Below are 21,457 nucleotides of genomic sequence, written 5' to 3' on the forward strand. Positions count from 1 at the left end.
TCTTTAGAATTTCTCCTCCACCCCTTTCATTTCTTTATGAATCATCTGTTGAAGAATTCGGGCAATCTGACCTATAATTCCCCACCGTGTCTTGATGTTGCTGACTGCATACTCACACTGAAGCCCAACAAGTTCCTGTCTTCTGCATTTCCTGCAAATTGGAAGCTCAGTCCACTTAACGATTGGACCCAGGTTAGATCCCTTTAGCAAGACTGTAGGTGGTGCCTAGCAATAATACTACCGAAGGCACATGATGTCTGGTCATCTTTCTTTTTATAATCTTTGCTGTTAGTGATGCTGAATGCCTGTATCCATCCATTGAGGGTTGCAAAATGGTGATATTCTATCACTTCTTTTTCGTTTTGTAATTAGAATAGTTTAATAATGAATTTAAACATATACGATGGGTTTCAATTAGGTCAAACTGTCCCATCTTTGACCAGCAAGAGGCTCTGAGTCTTTTTAACATGACCCTCGAAGTCATTGATAGCTTCCTTATTATCTAAGATGTTCCAACTTCATTTTATAAACTTCCTGCCCTAGACTTATTTCTCCAAGAAGCCCTAATTTCTTTTACAGTGAAATGGTACTTCAAAACCCCGATCTGGGTGCTAGAGATGCTCTTTGCTAAATTAGACATACCTTCTAGGACTTTTCAGTGGAAAGAACTACGAAATATTGATTCAAAGACAAAAACACCTCATAAATTTATATTGTATTTTCTATGCAAATTCAATACTATAGAGCTCTTACTTAACCACTCTATAACAGTGGAATCTCTGATCCTTCACTCTGAGAATCCTGGGTTCTTAAGAGCAGAGGGAATGACACAATTAGAACATCCCAGTGTTACTGCTTTATCCCACATTACACAGTAACAATCTCAGAATGACAATACTAATAATACCACCAATATGATGGTGGTAGTTCTCAAAAGCATTTAAATTTTTTTTGCATACATTCTCCCTACTTTTCCCATTTAAAAAAAAAGTTCGGTTACATCTACACACTGTGAGACCATGTAGCCATTGACACTATTTCTACAGGAAATATTTCTACAGGAAACTATTTAATGTGCAAGTTCTTACGTTGGTGTCTTTCTCATTGCATCGGTCATTTACAACACATTCTCTACTAGATTCCTCAGGAAGAGCTCATGAGAACAATACTCCCTGAAAACTTGCATGTTGATAATTATTTGTGCCTTTTATTCTTAAAGTCAGTTTTCCTGGGTATAAAATCCTTGGCTCTCTTTCTCTTTCCTTACTTTAAATATGTTGTTTCATTTTCAACCCTCAATAAAGTACTGCTGTTGAGAAGTGTCATTATAAGCTAACTTTTCTCCCTTGTAAGTCATGTGCACTTTTTATTCTAGAAGGTCACGCATGTCCCCCTTTTTTGGTGTTACTCATACTGCCAACGTTCTCAGGTATGCAGTGTGCTCTTTCCATGCAGTTTCAATTTTTTTTTTTAATTTCAAAAAAGTTTTCTTGAATTCATGTTTTACAGTTCGGTTGCTTTGTTTGGTTTTCTTTGTAATCTCCAACAACAATGTGTTTGATCTTCTTTGCCTACTTCAATATTTAGCACTTTCTCTTGAATCCATTTTATCTCTTTCTTAACTATTTTTATTTTTACAAATTGTTCTGACTTCTAGTTTCCAGTTCCACACGTGAGGAGCTACCAATCCATCCTCACAACAAGTATTATTCTGAATAGACTGGAAAACTAACAACTCTTTTGGGAATTTTAAGAGAGGGGAGGGTACACAAGGCAACTGCTGCCCCCAGACTGGAGAGAAAGACAGGTGACGTCATAGCTTACCAGAGCAGAGACTTATAAGTGCAGAGCACTGTGGGAACCAAGGCCAGGGTAGGAAAACCTGAACTGCAATTGACAAATGGATGGAGGCCCAGAGCAGACACATCTGAGAGTTAAAAACTCTGGGGGACTCAATCACAATATCTGAGAGTTAAAAACTCCGGGGGACTCAATCACAATATCCCACAGTATTATGAAATATACTTTGACCAAGTTCCCTTGTGCTTCTGTGCTTCCAGCAAGGCAGGGGAAGAAATCATTTTGAAATATGCCAGGGCACTCTGTTCTTTATAACAAGACCTGCCCTCAGGGGAAACCAGTTAACCAGAGCCTAACCTGCTTGGGTATTATTAGAGACAACTGACCTGGGGAAGGGAAATATCCAACCCCAGTCCACTCTAACCATCCTGTCCTACCTAAGAGGGTTGAAAAAAACTGAGAAACACTTGTGAAGTTCACAGTTCAAAGGCATCACCTCAGTAAAGGAGACTTCATCATAGGACAACAGAATGCTTCCTCTTACCTCACACCTCACTATGACACTACTAAAGGCCTATTTACAGCAAGTCATTTTACCCAGTACATCATGTCCGGCTACCAAGAAAAAGTTACAGGCATACCCAAAGGCAAAAAACACAACTTGAGGACACAGAGAAAGTACCAGAACTAGACAGAGCAGGGATGTTCAAATAATCATGTTGGGAATTTAAAACTACTATGATTAATACAGTAAGGGCTCTAATGGATAAAGTAGACAGTGCATAAGAACAGATGGGCAATGTAAGCAGAGAGATGGAAATCTTAAGAAAGAACCAAAAAGATGGGGCGCCTGGTTGGCACAGAGGTTAAGTGTCTGCCTTCGGCTCAGGGCGTGATTCCGGCATTATGGGATCGAGCCCCACATCAGGCTCCTCCGTTGTGAGCCTGCTTCTTCCTCTCCCACTCCCCCTGCTTGTGTTCTCTCTCTCGCTGGCTGTCTCTATCTCTGTCGAATAAATAAATAAAACCTTTAAAAAAAAAAAAGAAAGAACCAAAAAGAAATGCTAGAGATTAAACACACACACACACACACACACACACACACACACACAAAACCCCACTACAACAGAAATGAAGAACACCTTTGAAGGACTTTTTAGTAGACTAGACATGGCTGAGGAAAGAATCTCTGACTTAGAGGATATATCAATAAAATCCTTGAAAATCGAAAAGCAAAGAGAACAAATATTGAAGGGGAAAAAAAAAAAAACCAGACTATCCAAGGACTGTGGGGCAAACACAAAAGGTGTAATGCAATGAGAACACCAGAAAGAGATGAAAGGAAAAGAAAAAGATAATTGAAATAATAATGATGGAGAATTTCCCCAAATTAATGTTAGACATCAAACCACAGATCCAGGAAGCTCAGACAACACCAAGCAAAATAAATGCAAAAAACCCCACAAATCAAACCAAACCAAACAAAAACCAACCATTACACGTACACATACCATTTTAAACTACAGAAAAGACAAAGGAAAAAATCTGAAAGAAGGCTAAGTAAAAAAATACCTTACCTACAGAATAACAAAGATAGGAATCATATCCAGCTTCTCCTCAGAAATCATGTAAACAAGAAGAGAACAGGGAAATATTTAAAATATTGAGAGAAAAAAAACCACTAACCTAGAATTTTGTACCTTGAGAAATTAACATTCAAAAGTGAAGAAGAAAAAAAGACTTTCTCACAAAGAAAAATTGAGGGAATTTGTTGCCAGATTTTTGCCTTGCAAGAGATGTTAAAAGAAGTTCTTTAGAGAAAGGGGAAATAATATAGGTCAGAAACTCAGATACACATAAAGTAACAGAAAGCATCAAAGAAGGAATAACTGAAAAACCTTTATTTTCTTATTCTTGACTGATCTAACAGACAATTTGTTCAAAATAATACCAACAACATAATCAATTATGTATGTGTATATATATATATATACACACACACACATATGTATATGCATATATATATATATATGCTTATATATAAGTAAAATGAATGACAGCAATGATACAAGGGACAGAAGGGAGGAATTGGGATTATTTTGTTATTACAAAGTACTCAGACTACCTGTGAAGTGATATAATATCTGAAAGTGGAACTGGATTAGTTGTAAATGCATATTGCAAACTCTAGGGCAACCACTAAAAAAGAGGGGAGGGGAGGGAGGGAGGGAGGGAGGAAGAAAGGAAGGAAGGAAGGGAGACCAATATGCTAAGAAAGGAAAGAAATTCAAAGTACACAAAATGCTCAACTAAAACACCAGGCAGTAAAAGAGCAGAAAACAAAACTACAGACAACAGGGTGGGGTGCCTGGCTGGCTCAGTCAATTAAGCATCCAACTTTCGATTTTTGCCTCAGGTCATGGTTTCAGGGTTGTGAGACTGAGCCCCATGTCAGGCTCTGTGCTCAGCATGGAGTCTGCTTGAGATTCTCTCTCCACCTCTCCCTTTGCCTCTCCTCCTGCATGCTCTCCCTCTCTCTAAAATAAATAAATCTTAAAAAGAACAAGGGCAAAAAATAGAGAAGAGTAATGAATTATTAATCCAATTATATCAATATCACTTTGAAAGTTAATGGTCTAAATGCAACAATTAGAAGACAGAGATTGTCAGGGCGCGTGGGTGGCACAGTGGTTAAGCATCTGCCCTTGGCTCAGGGAGTGATTCCGGCATTATGGGATCAAGCCCCACATCAGGCTCCTCCGTTGTGAGCCTGCTTCTTCCTCTCCCACTCCCCCTGCTTGTGTTCCCTCTCTCACTAGCTGTCTCTATCTCTGTCGAATAAATAAATAAAATCTTAAAAAAAAAAAAAAGACAGAGATTGTCGAAGTCAATCACAAAAACAAGAACAAACTATATGTTGTCTACAAGAAACTCATAAAGACACATATAGATTACGATTAAGTGGATGGAGAGAAATATACCATGCTATCACTAATTAAAAGAAAGAAGGAGTGCTATATTAATTTCAGATAAAGCAGACTTCAAAGAAAGGACAGTTCTCAGGGATAAAGAGAGGCATTATGTAATGATAATGAGTAAATTCTCTAAGAAGACATAATAAACCTTAATGTGCATGTGCCTAACAAAAAAACACCAAACCATGTGAGGCAAAAACTAATAGAATTGCGAAGAGAAATAAATGAATCCACTAACATAGCTGGGGGATTCGACATTCTTCTATCAGAAACGGACAGAACCAACAGGCAGAAAATTAGTAAAGACAAAGTTGAACTCAGCAACACCATCAATCAGCTAGATATAATTGATCTATAAGCTACTTCATCCAACAGCAGCAGAACATATATTCTCCTGAAGCTCACATGGAACACTTACCAAGATAGGCCACATTCTGGGCAATGAAACACTTCTTAACAAATTTAAGAAAACAGAAATCATTTGTCTGCTTTCAAACCACAATGAAATTAAATAAAGAAATATAAGTATGATATAAAATATAAAATATAAATAGTAAATTAATAACAAAGGACGACTGGACAACCCTAAAATACATGGAAATTAAACGAAAAACCACTGGAAATTACGCACAGGTCAAAGAAGACATCTCAAGATAAATTTTAAAGTATTCTGAACTAAATGAAAATACAACTTACCAAAATTTGTGGGATGCAGTGAAAGTACTTAGAAAGAAATTTACAGCTTTGGATACATATACTGAGAAAGAAGGAAGATCTAAAATCTGTTTTCTAACTTTCTACTTAGGAAACTATAAAAAGAAAAGCAAATTAAATCCAAAGTAAGCTGAAGTAAATAATAAAATTTTGAGCAGAAATTAATGAAATTGAAAACAGGAAACTAAAAGAAAAACAAAAACAAAAGCTGATTCTTTGAAAAGATCAATAAAATCTATAAGCCTCTCACTAGACAAAAAGAGAGAGGACAAAAATTACTAATATCAGAAATGAAAAGGGGGATAACCACTACACACCTTACAAACACTTAAAGATAATAAAGGAATACTATGAACAACCGTATGCTCACAAATTTGAAAACCTAGATGAAAATGGACTAATTCCTTTGGAAAATTCCACAATTTGCCAAAAGTCACACAAAAGAACTATGTAATCTAAATAGGCCTATACCTATTAAATAAATTGAATCGATAATAATAATTAATAGACTTTCAAAACAGAAAGCACCAGGTCCAAATAGGTTCACTGGTGAATTCTATCAAACAATTAGGAAGAAATTTTATCAATTATCTACAATCTCTTCCAGAATGCAGAAGCAGAGGGAATACTCCCCAATGCATTCTATGAGGTCAGCATTATTTTTTTTTTAAGATTTTATTTATTTATTTGTCAGAAAGAGAGAGCACAAGCAGGGGGAGCAGCAGGCAGAGGGAGAAGCAGGCTCCCCGCTGAGCAAGGACCCCAATGAGGGACTTGATCCCAGGATCCTGGGATCATGACCTGAGCCAAAGGCAGACACTTAACGAACTGAGCCACCCAGGTATCCCATGCCAGCATTATCTAATAATAAAACCAGACAAAGATATTCCAAGAACTACAGACCAATATCTCTCATGAACATAGATGCAAAATTTCTCAATAAAATATTAGAAAAACTAATTCATCAATGTATAAAAATAATTATACACCATGCCCAAATGAGATTCATTCCAGGTATGCAAGGCTGGTTCAACATTCTAAAATAAACTAATGAATCCTCACATCAACAGGCTAAAAAAGAAAAATCACATGATATCAGTAAATGCAGAAAAAGCAGTTGACAAAATCAAACCCTAATTCATGGTAAAAACTCTTAGTGAAGTAGGAATTGAGGGGAGATTCCTCAGCCAATAAAGAACATTTACAAAAAACCTATAGCTAACATTATACTTAATGGCAAGAAACTTGAAGCTTTCCCATTAAGATAAGATACAAGGCAAGGATATCCCCTTCTCACTACTCCTTTCAACATCATACTGGAAATTCTAGCTAATTCAGTAATACAAGAAAAAAGAAACAAAAGTTCAGTTTAGACAGGAAGAAATAAAACTGTTCATAAATGACATGGTCATCTATTTGGAAAATCTGAAAAAATCGCCAAAAATCGCTTGGGAAAAGGTTGCAGTATACAATTTTCCATATACCAGCATGAACAGTGGAATTTAAAATTAAAAACACAAAACATATAAGCATTCCCACCAAAACAAAATACATAGGTATAAATTGAACAATAATAGGACAAGCTCTATGTGAAGAGAACTACAAATAAATGGAAAGATATTCCATATTCATGGATAGGAAGGCTCAATATTGCCAAAATGTTCATTCTCCCTATTTTGATCGATATATTCTGTGCAATCCCAATCAAAATCTCAGCATTTATTTTGTGGATATCAACAAACTGATTCTAAAGTTTATAGGGATAAGCAAAATACCCAGGATAACCAACAGAATATTGAAGAGGAACAAAGTTAGACCACTGACACTACCCAACTTGAAGATTTAGTATAAAGTCACAAAGACATTATGGAAGTGGCAAAAGTAACCAAGACAGTATGGTAGTGGCAAAGAATAGACAAATAGATGAATGGAACAGAACAAACAGCCCAGAAATAGAACACATAAATACAGCCAGCCGATCTTTGACAAAAGAGCCAGGGGGATACAATGGAGAAAAGATAGTCTTTTCAACAAATATTGACAGAACAACTGGACATCTGCCTGCGAAAGAGGAAGAAAGAAAGAAAGAAAGAAAGAAAGAAAGAAAGAAAGAAAGAAAGAAAGAAAGAAAAAATAATAGAAACGAATAGAAAAGAAAAGAAAAGAAAAGAAAAAAGAAAAGAAAAGAAAAGAAAGAGGGAGGGAGAGAGGGAGGAAAGAAGGGAAGGGAGGGAAAGGAGAGGAAGGAAGGAAGGAAGGAAGGAAGGAAGGAAGGAAGGAAGAGGAAGGAAAGAAGTAGGGAGGTAGGGAAGAGGAAGGGAGGGAGGGAGGAGGGAAGGAAGGAGGGAGGAGGAAGGAAGGAGGGAAGGAAGGAGAAATAAAGGTGAAAAAGAAAAATCTAGACACAGAGTTTACATTGTCTACAAAAATTAACTAAAAATGGATCACAGACCCAAATGTAAAATACAAACTATAAAACTCCGAGACTACAACATAGGGGAAAAAAACCCTAGCTAGATGACCTTGGGTATGGCAATGACTTTTATATACTATACCAAAAGCACAATCCTTAAAAGAAGTAACTGATAAGCTAGACTTCATTAAAATTTAAAACTTCTGCTCTGCAAAAGACAATATCAGGAGAATGAGAAGACAAGGACTTCCACAGAATGGGAAATAACATTTGCAAAAGACACATCTGATAGAGGACAGTTCACAAAAATACACCAAGAACTCTTAAAACTCAACAATAAGAAAATGAACGACCCAATTAAAAAACAGGCCAAAGAACTTAACAAGTATATCAAGAAAAAAAGATATACAGATGGCAGATAATCACATGAAAAGATGCTCAACATCATATGTCATGAGGAAAGTACAAATGAAAACAATGACATACTACTATACACCTATTAGAATGACCAAAGTCCAGAACACTAACGACACCAAATACTGGCGAGAATGTGGAGCAGGAGGAACGCCTGTTCGCTGCTGGTGGGAATACTGAATGGTACAGCTACGTGGGAAGAGAGCTTGACAGCTTCTTACCAGGCTAAACACATTCTTACCATACAATCCAGCAACAGTATTTCCTGGTATGTACCCAAATGAGTTGAAAACTTATGTCCACACAAAAACCTGCACACAGATGTTTATAGCTTTATTCGTAGTTGCCAAAACTTGGAAGTAACCAGGATAGCCTTCGGTAGGGGAGTAGATAAAACCATGGCACAACGAGACAATGGAATATTATTCAGCACTAACAAGAAATGAGCTACCAAGCCCTGAAGACGTGCAGGAAGCTTAAATGCATATTACTAAGTGAAAGGTGCCAATCTGAAAAGGCCACATAATATATAATTCCAACTACAAGAAATTCTGGAAAAAGCAAAAACTATGGAGACCAGAAAATTCAGTGGTTGCCAGGTATTGGGGGGGGGGGGAGAGGTGAGGAGTGAGTGGCAAGTAATGAACAGGCAAAGCACAGAGGATTTTTTAAGCGACGAAAATACTGCTTATAACATAATGATGGAAACAGGTCATTACACATTTGTCCAAACTGAGAGAATGTACAACACCAAGAGTGAATCATAAAGCAAACTATGGACTTAGGGTGATTATGACAATGAGGCAAAGTAGATTCACCAACTGTAACAAATACACCACACTGGGGGGCTACGTTGATAATGGGGGCAGCTGTGTATATCTGGGGCAAAGGGCCTACAGGAAAGTTCCGTAACTTCCTTTCAATTCCTCTGTGAACCAGAAACTGTTTTAAAGGTCTTAAAATTTTTTTTTTCTTTTGTTACATTTCTCTTAAGGCATTGTCTGTTGTGTTCATTCACTCTTGAGGTCCTTCTAATTTAGTTTACATTTCTAAGATAGAAATTTTTATTTCTAATTCCTTCCCGAGTTTTTTTTTTAATTTTTTTCTTCTATTTCTAATTCCTTCCCAAGTTATCACCTCATTTCTGAGTTTTCCAATTATGATTTACGTTGTTTTTTCATGTCTTATATGATTTTCTTAGTGTCCTTCAGTTCATTTGAAATAGTAAATTAATTTTTATGTTTTGTTAGCGCATCTTTCTGAGTATTTTCATTGTAAGAATTTTATTCTATTCCTAATTCTCTTTTTTCCTTATAATAACTTTACATGGGACTTGATGTTGATTCTTTCCTGTTGTGCATTTTTCATGTGAAATTAGTTTTTCTAAACAATGAGACTGAAACAAGTTGAATTTGTCAGAAGGCTCTAACTTCACAGAGCTCCCTCTTCTGTTGTTTTTGTGAAGTGTTAAAATAAAAAAAATGACACATTGCTTTGAAATTTCCTGGCTGCTCTTCCCTTCCTTTGAACTGGACCTTTCTCTTGTCCCTACCCTGCTCAATTTTGATTCCATTCCCACAATTTCTCCTCCGTGTAGGGCCCTGTACTACAAGGCAGTTCTGGCGGGTCAATTTTGAGAGTTCAAAGGGCCAGCACCTTTAATTCCTCTTATTACGAGCTCTTTGCACTTACCAGGTGTTAGAGCAGGCAAAATGCCTTCACCTTCAGCTGCTGTTCTCAAATTGGTCCACTGAGTTTCCTAGGGAACACCAGTTGGCTATCTGGGGTTCTCCTGTTCTCAGACTCAGTCAAGAGCCGTAGTGTGGCTTCTTTTTGTCTCCCACACAGATGCCCCTCTCACGCAAGTCTTCTGGTTATTGCTATTCTGTCCCCAAAGGCTTGCATTTTGAGATTTGTGGTATCTTGTCACCTAGTCTTGTTGTAAATGTTGCCTATGAATTTTGATTTTGCTACGTATCTCTGTACATTTTTATGTGGGATTATGTAGGCAGTACGCTACTGCCATTAACCACCACCATCCTCCCAGGTTCATTACCATCTTTTAATTCAAGCCATGTTCCTTCTCTTGGTTCCTTCTTTCAGCCTGTCACAGGAAAAACGTGGCCTCGGTTTGTGAAGAGCCCCTGTATTTTTATATAGATGTATTTGTGTGGCGTGTTGTGTGTGTGTCTGGGAGAGATGTGTAGAAAGGGGGTCAGGCATGACAGGAAGTTGCTAATTGGGGGCACGTTGCAAAAAGTTAAAGACACAGTTCCTGCCCTTAGGAGTCTGTAAGGGAAGAGTCCAACACACACGCACTCGGTGAAGCAAAAGTACAACTCCTGAGTTTCCGACCACAGCCCTTACTAGCTTGTCATGCCAACTGGGGCAAATCATCCTCTTGGGATTTTAGTTTCTCCATTTGTAAAACACAGAGCATCTCACTTGCGCTGTCCAATTGTACAGGTGGTAGGGAAGAAAGAAAATAATGGAAGGATATGCATGCAACCGGCTCACCCACGAGCCACATCCTGGGGGCCGGAGCCAGGCGTTCGGCAGCTGTCCCTGCCCCCGCCCTGCCTCTGACGGTGCTAGACACGTTCTGAACACTCACTGGTTGCACCTTGAAAAAAGTACGAGCAGCCCTGTTATGTGATAATTAACTTGGAAAGTTCCTCAGTCTCCTGAATGATCACAAGAGTTAATAGGCCCTTGTTTGGGGGACGGAGAGGCTCGCCTCAAAAATGACCCTTCACATCGAAGAAATGGCCTTCACTTCAGAAGTCAACCGTCAGAAGACACGAAGAGCTGAGTTTTTAAAATGCATTTTTTATTACCCAGCCTTCAGCAGAAATGTCACCTTTCTGAAGCAAGCTGTTATCACGCGCTCCCCGTGCCAAGTGGGCGCCTCTGAGGAGCAGGATTTTATCTCCACATTTTGAGTGATTTGTGTTTCCCTTTCAAGGAGCTCCATGCCTTAAGGCACCTGAAACACGACCAGGAAGACGGTGAGGTTACACGAACAGCAGGCTCCAGCCACGGAACACAGGGATCTCTGCAGAACAGGCCCAGGACCAGCATCGGAGCTACAGCAGGCGGTCACCCTGTCCAATAACTCACGTCCTCCCGGCGCAGCTCCCTGTGTTCTGGTGGGCTCCTTGGTTGAACCCATATTCTCAAAGAAACTCCATTTTGTGACAGGGCCCCCGTTAGCAGCTCCGCCACATGACAGGCCTAGACGCAGCCAGCACAACTGCCGGCGACGCTTGCCAATAAGCCAGATGCTGCCACATATTGGCATCTGGGTCCTGGAATAGCAACCATGTTCTCAGTCTGGCTAGGGATTCTGACCCTAGCTATGGAAGGAGACAAAGGAAGGAAAGAAAGAGACAGAGCAAGGGGAGGGAGGGCAGACGGTGGAAGGGTCTCTTGGTAATTTCCCTACCATGGATTTAGAGCTTCCGCAACAAAAGGCTCGTTGGAAAGCTGCTACCGATGCTGCAATGGGCGGGAGAGGTAGAGATGGGGAGCATTCTAAACCCAGCGAGCTATTCTGGCACCTGGGGAGCGGGGTAGTTGATTCAAAAGGAGACAGCTGCAGCAGGCAGCATCGCTCACCCCTCCTCTGCCACACACCATGATAGCCCACAGTGGAGAGAAGCTACTGGATGGCGCTCCAGTCTGCAGCAGAGGGACGGAGAGTGACAACATCAGGATGGCTGTCGCTTTCTGCTTTCTGGGTGCCAAGACTCGCCAGCGCCAGGAAGGCCAGCTAAATGGTGAGGGCGAGATCCAGACCGGCAGTCTGGAGGAGATCCTTACAATCAAGAGAAGATGACCGGGGTGTTTTGATCTCAGGAGCAGGGGACAGGCAAAAGGACACCCCGTGCCCTACCGAGGCTTTTGATGCTGAGGTGAGACCGGCCTGAGTGAGGCTTCGGGTCCTGCTGGCATCCTATGAGGTGGAGGTATGGCCCGGGAGGGGGAGGGTTGAACTGAGTTAAGTTTAGGGTTTGAGGTGAGAGGTGAGAGAGTAAGAAGCAGGTGGCAGTTCATCTTTCTCAAAATACCAAATTCTGTGCAGCATCTCCTTGCCCCACATCATGTTTGCCAAGAGTTGCTCCGGGGCCTTACACTTGAAAGACAGGCTTTAGAAGTGAGTGAATGAGAGACAGACTGTAAGGTGGAAAGAGTCCCGCACTCTGCAGTCAGAAGATTCGGGGAAAGAGCCCCAGAGGTCCTTTACCAACAGGAGAGCTGACTCTCTCAGGGGCAAGGTGGCCTCTCTGTTCACCAGATACCGTCCTCCCCAACCAGAACCACCTCGGTGTGCCTCTCGACATAACCAGCGGGAGTCGGGGGGGAAGGGTGGGTGTTAGTGGGAACCTCTGCCCACCACGGGTGGTCCTTGAAGCAACTGGAGGCTGAGTGGGGGCACGGCAAGAGCACAGAGACAGAGGCAGCGACTGCTGTCACTGAGGTCCCACCTACTGAAAATGCACGATTATCTAAACATTCTGCAGATGCTCGGGGGAGGTCAAGTATCTGTTTGGTCAAAAGAAACTTTATCAATAATCTCATCTAACAATCTTGGTACCTTATAAACAGAGCCTTAATTTAAAGTGAAGAGTAAGAAGACAGTGGATCACCCACATCCCCTCGTCCCCACACATACACACACTTAACCTTCAGGGAACATCTAGGAACTTTCACTTCACCCCTGTGAAGCCTGATGCCCATTTTCAAAAGGCAAAACCGAGTCTACTGAGAAAGCACCCCAGCTGAGTCCCTCAGTTCTAAAGAGAATACTCTTTTTATCTCTTTACTGAGAATGTTCTGCCACACTTCACAATCCGATGAGAACATTCTGGTGTCTTTCCCAGACTTGTTCCAGCATTTTTACATTCAGATTTTGGACAATGCAGGGACTAAATGCTAAATTTTCACCGTGGCTCTGTTTTAAGAAAGAACAAATAATCCAACAGTATACAACAAATAATGAAAAGAATTGTAGTTATAATTTGGTGTTTATTCTATTTCAAAAAGAGATCTGAGATAACAGAGCTATCCATAAGGGGTGGGTTCAGAAGAATCTAGAAAACCAAGACAGAATTGGCTGAGTCTCCTTGAGGATTTCAAATCATTCCCCATGTGCTCCACCTCTTACCCCCTCTTTTGCCTTATGCAACTGGCTATTCCCCCTTGCCATTTCCCTTCCTCCTTGTCCTCACTTCTGGTGATTCCCATTGATGCAAGGTCTCCCTGGCTCAGCCTCCTGGGAAATATTCTAAGTGTTGGGAAATGTCTTCAAACTGAAAACATGTATCACAAGGAGGGTTGCATATGATCATACAAGGCAGAGGCAATAAGCGTTTGTTAAGCTAAGCCAGTGGTTCTCAAATTTAATCATGCATCAGAATCACCTGGAAGAGCTTGTTAATAAAACAGATTGCTGTGCAGGCCCCCAGAGTTCTGATAAAGTAGATTTGGGGTTGGGCCTGAGAATTTGCATTTCTAACAAGTTCCAGGTGATGCTAACGTGCACGGTCTGAGGATCACTTTTTCTTTCATTTTGCTGAAACTTTTTTATTTGGAAATTTCAAACTTAAAGAGAAGTTGGAAGAAGAGTAAAACACCCCATTCCCCTGACCCAGATTGGGACGAGTTTTTGAGAACCACTGAGCTAAGCTGTGTCAGAGTTCTGGGACAGACAGCAATCACCTGGCAGGATGCAAAGCCCTCTAAGAGCAAGAGTGGAACACTATCCAAGCAGAAAGCAAACCAATCATTTAAAGGCCAAGGGCGGGAAGGAGCGCCACAAAATGAGAAAAGAAAGTGAGTTGGGACCTGGGGAGCTTTAAGCTCTGAATAGTAAATATCATTATCAACAAATGGGGAGAGTGTGTGAGCTCCCCTGGTTTGTCTCTCTGGTGATTCCTTGGGAGTGAGTTTAAAAACAACAAATCCATAATCTCCTGGTATAAACTGGCTTCAAGAAAAAAGGAAAGCAATTATTTGATAGGGAAACTCTACTCTATACACGAGAGACATGGACAAGAAGGCGATTATGTACCCCCTTCTTTGTTTTTCTACCACCTTAATTCAGGACTTCAGCTCTTGCCTGAATTTCTGCAGTAACTCCTAACTGAGCTCTCTGCCTCTAACCATTCTCCAATTTATTCTCCATTCTAACCCTAAAATTATCTTTTCAATGGCAGGCTGCAGTAATGTCAGCTAAGAACGCTCACTAGTTCCCTACAACCTAGAGAATGAATTCCAGATGTTTCGGCATGGCATTTAATCTGGTTCAGATTCACTTACCTACAAACCAGTCCAAACAATATGCACAGCTTTACATTTCCCCATCTCCATGTTCTTTGTACACAATTGTGTGTGTGTGTGTGTGTGTGTCGGGGGTGTGTGTTTTGTCTTTTTGGTTTTTGTTTTGTGTTTTTTGCTCCCCTGGAATTCTTCCTTCTCCCCAAACAAAATCTTTTTTTAAAAAAATCTTCATGTTTAAAAATACTATTCAAACTTCAGGCCACTGTTCCAATACAAGAAGCTTCCCTGCAGTTCCTCAGATCTCTCCTCTGTGTGTTCACCGTACTCTATTTGTTCCCTAGAACACTTACAACAATCTGCCCTACTTATTATTTATGCTTTCCTTCCCCTGGGTTTTACAAGGTCCTTGAAGATAGGCACCATGTCTTTTGTTCAGTGACCAGAGAGTCCGGAAGAGGGAAGAAGGGTGGATGAAGAGGAGATGAAGAGAGAAAAAGGAAGAAATGAGCAAACAGTAGGAGGGCATGGTCAAAGGGGAAACTCAGTTTTAAAGTTTTCTTAGTCATTCAGAATCTTTTTGCTGAAGACAGATTCTTCGAATATTTAACGCATTTCCTCTCCAGGACAATCTAAAGAGACTGAATAGTTATATATGAGTTTTCTTTTGTTTTGCCAACACTAACACCCCCTTTTCTTCTTGTTTTCTGTCCCTCTTGAGTCAATTGTATGTATATCTCCCATGTGAAAAAGGCAACATCACACTGCAATCATCATCACTGAAATAGACTTGAATCTCTTTACATTTGTCAAATCCCCTTTGACATTTGCCTTTTCTGGTAGGGCTGGTCAAACTCCTGCCTTGTGGATTAACTTTAGGAGGAATCTGATCAACATGACTAGAAGGGTTACCTTTTTGACATGAAATTTCTTTGAGGTTCACAAAAACAGGACAGCAACAACTTGTAAGTGTGACCGAAAGCTGTTTCGTGTGTCACTCTTTCTCACAACATTCAGTAGGAGGTATTTCTTGCCCAAAAGAAATCACAGTAGCTCTTTGCAGACACTCGTGGCCTCTTGCTTTCCTACCAGCCATACCAGCTGTCTTCAGCAAGGAGATGGAGAGAGAACAGACTCTGATAAGCTCCTCACTTAATCCTTTTCCAAAAAGGCAGTTCTTGATCTCCTTTCCTGGAATAGTAGGAGGAGTTTTAGTTTCTGCCTACCTCTTCCTGGGCGAAGAACAAAGAATTGCCCTTTAAATCTAGCTCCACAAAGCAGGCTCTCTATTGCTCCAGACAACCGGGCCAGCACACCTGATGAGTGCCTGCTCCATTTCCGTAGACCACCTCCTTCAAATTACTGTCTCCCTTACACCTCCACAAATCTTCTCTGCCTCTCTTTCTCCCCGAGGTGGAGATACCTGGATCCAGGGAAGAAGTCATGTGATAGGGACAAAAAAATCCAAAGCCATACCATCTGACTCTACGTCACCACTGTCGTAAATCTTCCCAAAGAGGAAGCTTGTTCCCCAGCTTCCTGTTTACTGTCCTTGAGAAAGGAAGTGATGGCGAGTCACAAAAACTCATAGTATTTGGCTTCCCATTTCCCTGCTGCTATTATGTTCACAACTTTGTGTAGAAAGAGCTGACTTCACAGCTTTTGCCACTGAGAAAGCCTGCAGCATAAGGACTTAATATGAATTCCTTAAAATGAGCTGAGGAGACATCAACTACTCAAAAGTCCAAATTACCTAGACTGGTAGAGGTTAATGTTCTGCATTAAATAGGAACAGGAAGTATCAATTTTGTACTCTGATTAGGCCTGCCAAAGAACTGAGTCAAATAAACACATAACATATGATAGATGAGGGCAAGAGAGGTAGAAATACCACCACAGCTGTTGAGAAAGGTCTAAGGAGTGAGCAAATGTAGGTGTGTCCTAACCTCCTTTCACCTCTCTGTGCTTCTCTCTGGACCTTCAACTCTCCTATCCCAGTGTGGAGCTGACTGAGAAACAACCTTTTAATATTTCACTCTATTTATAATATTTACAGCCACGTAACCACTAAGGGCTATGCTGCTGAGCGGGTACATGGCAGCAACCCAAGTAGCTGGTATTACTAGAAAAAAAATTATAAGAAAACAGTTAAGTACCAATTTAAGATTTTCACTAACCTTGTCTTCCTATAATGTTAGTTTATCAAATTTCAGTTCACTCTGAAACATAGAAAGTCCATCATATACTGTGAAGCTTAGAACTCACCTACTATTTCATTCTATAGGTGAGGAAATAGGTCTAGAATATTGTTATTTGATTAAAGTAAAATGCTAGTTACTCACGGAGCTAGGACCAGGACACCACTCTAAAACTTTGTTATTTTCACAATCCTCGAAGAAAGAGCTTGAAATACCAGGCTTCATTATCCACAGCTTTAACTATACCAGAGGTGAAATCAACTGCTCGTAAGAAGAAAAATGATCCAGCTTATGCCTTGGCCTTTGTTATGCAGCACTCCCTAAGTGAGCCCGATAAAGATGCTATAAGGGGCCCCTTGCAAAGCAAAAAGCCTTTCAGTACTATAGTCAGATTTCTTTCTGCTTGGACTCATAAATATGGGCAACTGAATTCAACAAAGGCGTATTATGTATGGGGTCCTAACATAGTGTTTTTGGCCATAGATTAGTATCATTTATAAGTTTCATACTCTTCAGTACATGGATTATATGAAAGCAAAACTTGATTGTGGTTCACAATGACTGAAAGAAGACAGGCTAGCTAGAAAAAATTTAAGGGTCGAAATACAACAGAAATTGTAGCTGTTTTAAAATGTTTAAAAGGCAGGTTGAATTATGTTATCAAGAGTTCAGTTATAAAAAGTTGAAAGTTCTATGTCTCAGGGCGCCTGGGTGGCTCAGTTGTTAAGCATCTGCCTTTGGCTCAGGGCGTGATCCCAGGGTCCTGGGATTGAGCCCCACATTGAGCTCCCTGCTCCACTGGAAGCCTGCTTCTTCCTCTCCCACTCCCTCTGTTTGTGTTCCCTCTCTCGCTGGCTGTCTCTCTCTCTGTCAAATAAATAAATAAAATCTTAAAAAAAAAAAAAAAAAGAAAAGTTCTATGTCTCAAAAAGTCTTAACTCATGTAATGGTTAAATTGCTAAAATAATGGCTTTTTTTTTTTTTTTTTTTTTTTTTTTACTCTTAGGGAGCTTAACTCTGTTTCTGTTAAATAGAAACGATCGACTTTCATATCCTTTCTTAAGGTAGGTGGCATTATACCACCATGTTACTGACCACCTGGTAGAAAAGCTCTCTTATAAAGAGGACCGTAAAATAATAGTCAAGGACATTGGTAATTTCATATAAAAATATAAAATCAAATGAGAGTAGGGACTTGAACATCCATGTTCATAACAGCCAAAAGGTAGGAAACACCCAAATGTCCAATGACAGATGAACGGCTAAACAAAATGTGGTCTCTACATACAGTGGAATATTTTTCAGCCTTTAAAAAGGAATGAAATTCTGATATATGCTACAGTATGGATGAACCTTGAAAACATATGCTAAGTGAAATAAGCCAGACACAAAAGGACAAATATTATAGGATTCCACTTACATGAGAGACCTAGAAGAGTCAAATTCATAGAGACAAAGTAGAATAGTGGCTACTAGCGGCTGGGAGGAAGGGGAATGGGAAGTTATCGTTTAATGGGTGTAGGGTTTTGGTTTGGGATAATGAAAAGGTGATGGTTGGATAAAAATGGGAATGTACTTAATGCCACTAAACTGTATACTTCAAAGTGGCTAAAATGGTCAATTTTATGTTACATATGTTTTACTTCAACAAAAAAAAATCAAATAAAAAATACAAAGTGGCAAGTTATGTTTCGACCCACAGGCCATATGCTCAAAAAAAAAAAAAAAATTAAAAACAACAACAAAAAAGGAAGATCACCCAAAGCATTAGAAATACTAATATTTTAATATACATCATCAAGTAAAAACAGACTTGGGTTCATCACCCCAAAGCCATATCCTACGTATTTATTACTATAATAAATCACGTCCACCATGATTATGGATGATGTATTTACATTAAGGTCCAACCAAACACACAGAAAGAGGGAACTGAAGCAATGGAACTGTCAACACACTGACACAGCAGCCATCTGTCGACATTACTGTCCTGAATCCAAGGAACCAAAATCACGTGGCGGGGCTGGGAGCTTCACCTTAGCTGTGAAGTCCTACTTTCATGTCATAGGGCACTTCTGGAAGGAAGCTCTGCAATGGCTAGCTCTAAGTACTTGCAGATTTCCTACTGGTCCTACACAGGAAGTCATTCTTTAGTCTCACCTGCACGAGTTCCTGTTATGAGGCCAGGGGGGCTGGTGAGTTGAAACCCAGTTCCAGGGACTGATGTCATCTTGATTGCGCTTTGATCCTGGTGACCTGCTCTCCATCCTGGTGTTGTTGCAGTCCTTCATCTGAGGTTCAGGTTATAAGGGAACCAGAAGGAAAAGGGGGAAGTAGGAAAATAGAAAAAGAAAAAAATGCTTGCACATTTCCTTTGTTTCACTAAAGCATTTTCTGCTTCCATTTACTTTGATGGGAGGACCTGGCTGGAGGCACATGGAAGCTGTGGAGATGGAGCTCTTGGGCTCCCACACAGAAGGACTAAAATATATGGAAAACTTCCATTATTTCTGATGGCTCCTAACTCCGAAAAAGTGACTTATTCTTTCTTCTTTGGATAAAGTTTTAAAAACAGACATTACGCTTTAAAAACATTTGTAAATTGGTATAAACAAGGCACAAATGCAGGAGCTAGCTTAGCAACATACAGTAATAATAAATACAAATGTTTGGAGAGGTGTAAATACTCATATTCTTTCTACATCATGTCAAGTAGATTAGGAAGTCAGATCTGGAGAACCCGCCACTAAGTAATAAAATAGGATTGCCATTCAATTCCATTTAGATGAGACCCTTTGGTTCTTATGATACCAAATGAAAAATCTAAAATGAAGTCAAGCATAAGCAGCAGCAGAAATTGCGAAAATTCTAAGACGAAAGAAAGAGAGGCCTTTCTAAAACAAAGCAAAACAAAAAACTTAAGCAATTAAATGAAGAAGAGATTTCAATTTTTATCACGTTTATTTTATAATCATGATTTCTTAGTCCGTATTAAGTTGATACAATTTGGGGAAATAAATACTCCCTTCCCTTTTTGTTTCATATGTACTAGTGGAGGAAGGGGGACAGAATATGAGAGACTAGGCCACAGGTGTAGGGAGCAGAAAGATGAAGTGCAAAAGAGACGGTGAGTGTTTCCACGAACCCATCCGTAAGCAGTACCAACCAACAAAGTATACGAAGTTGGCAACGTGAGTGTTTTCTTCTCAGTGGACTTCTGAAAGTACGAAACAACATGGAACCACATTCAGCATACATTAATTATATAGCATCGTGGTACATGTTTTCTATCAGACATGATGTATATATTCTGTTTTTCTCACTTCTTAAGCTCCATAGATGACACTATTCATGAAGCACTTTTAGTGTATTATTCAGCAAATATTAATTATGATCATATAAACCAATCTTGCTTAGCTGAAAGCTCTATTAGCTGCCATGTAAAAGGTCCTCCTTTCAAGTAACACTTAAATGTACACTTGGAGCTTTCAGAGGAAGTTCTTGAAGGGCATTCCTCCTTCAGTTGGGTTTACAACTCATCTGCAACACTAAATGCAGATAAAATAAAGATCACACCTTGTTTAAGGTTTGCACATAAACGCCCCTTGCAGATGTAGCCAATATCTTGTCCAGAGAGTAATGGTAAAGAAATCATTCTCTTTCAGCCTTTTTCTTCCCTCATTTACTCTAAAGGTCTTTATCCCAATGTCTCGGTGCTCCATCGGTGAGCATGGGGCAGGGCCACCTCCATGCTAGAGACGCCTGTCATAGAGAAGGTCGGAATGTGCACAGATAATCTTGCCCTATGCTCATCTCATCAGTTCTGCCCAATCCACAGGGGTAAAAAATGGATGAGATTTGATATCTTCAACACCAGCAACTCCAGCACCAAGACGCTCCACAGGGTTGAACTGCAAGAGCTAAAAAGGAAGGATTTAGTAAGTAATAGGAATCCAAGTGGTGAAAAATATATGAAAGGAAAGAACTGCTTGATTCAACCCTAGTGACAAATGGACTTGATTAATAGCCAACCGACGAGATTTCCTTGGAAGGGAGCGGTATCTAACACCACTGTAGCTGTGGGGTGTTGGGGGATATCTGAGTTTAGGGCTTTTGAACTGATTTGAAACATGACCTTGAGTAACTCACTTTGGTTCTCTCAAACTCATAGTAGAGTAGGACAGTTACACTTATCAATTTCCTATTCCAAAGCACGTCATGACATTGATTAGATATTGCACCACAATCTGAGACATCCACTTACTCCTTTCATGGGCATGCTGAAAGCGTGTGTCTTCAGACATTCGTGCATCCTCAAATTCTGTTTTAACAGCTTTACTGAGGGATAATTTATATAGCATAAAATTCATCTGGTGTAAGTGTACAATTCAGTGATTCTTAGTAAATTTAAAAAGTTGTGAAACCATCATACAATCCAGTTCCAGAATACTTTGATCACCCTAAAAAGTTTCCTCATGCTGTTTGCGTTAATCCTCACTTCCAACCCCAGCCCTAGGCAAACACTGATCTGCTTTTAGTCTCTATAAATGGGACCTTTCTGGATATTTCATGTAAATGGACTCATAAAATATGTTGCCTTTTGTACTTGCCTTCTTTTACTTAACATAAATGTTTTTCAGATTCATCCATTGTTGTATAGGTAT

The 21,457-nt window shown here is 39.9% G+C and overlaps 1 protein-coding gene across 11 annotated transcripts in view; it reads right to left on the reverse strand.

Annotated features, from left to right (window-relative positions):
• RPS6KC1 (ribosomal protein S6 kinase C1) overlaps positions 1-21,457 on the reverse strand; it is a 282,130-nt gene that overhangs the window by 83,148 nt on the left and 177,525 nt on the right. For 7 of the 11 annotated variants that reach the window (XR_008960506.1, XR_008960505.1, XR_008960504.1 and 4 more), the window contains one exon: positions 18,954-19,084. Coding sequence is in view for 6 of the 11 variants with exons in the window: in XM_057315501.1 (XP_057171484.1) it covers positions 18,954-19,084 (131 nt within the window). In the remaining 5 variants the exon portion in view is untranslated. Of the gene's footprint in view, positions 1-18,563; positions 19,085-19,735; positions 20,714-21,457 lie in introns of those variants that run through there. The other 4 variants (XM_026509129.4, XM_044387835.3, XM_048225423.2 and 1 more) reach the window with 2 other exon arrangements.

This window comes from Ursus arctos, unplaced genomic scaffold, assembly GCF_023065955.2.
Source record: "Ursus arctos isolate Adak ecotype North America unplaced genomic scaffold, UrsArc2.0 scaffold_2, whole genome shotgun sequence".
NCBI lineage: Eukaryota > Metazoa > Chordata > Mammalia > Carnivora > Ursidae > Ursus > Ursus arctos.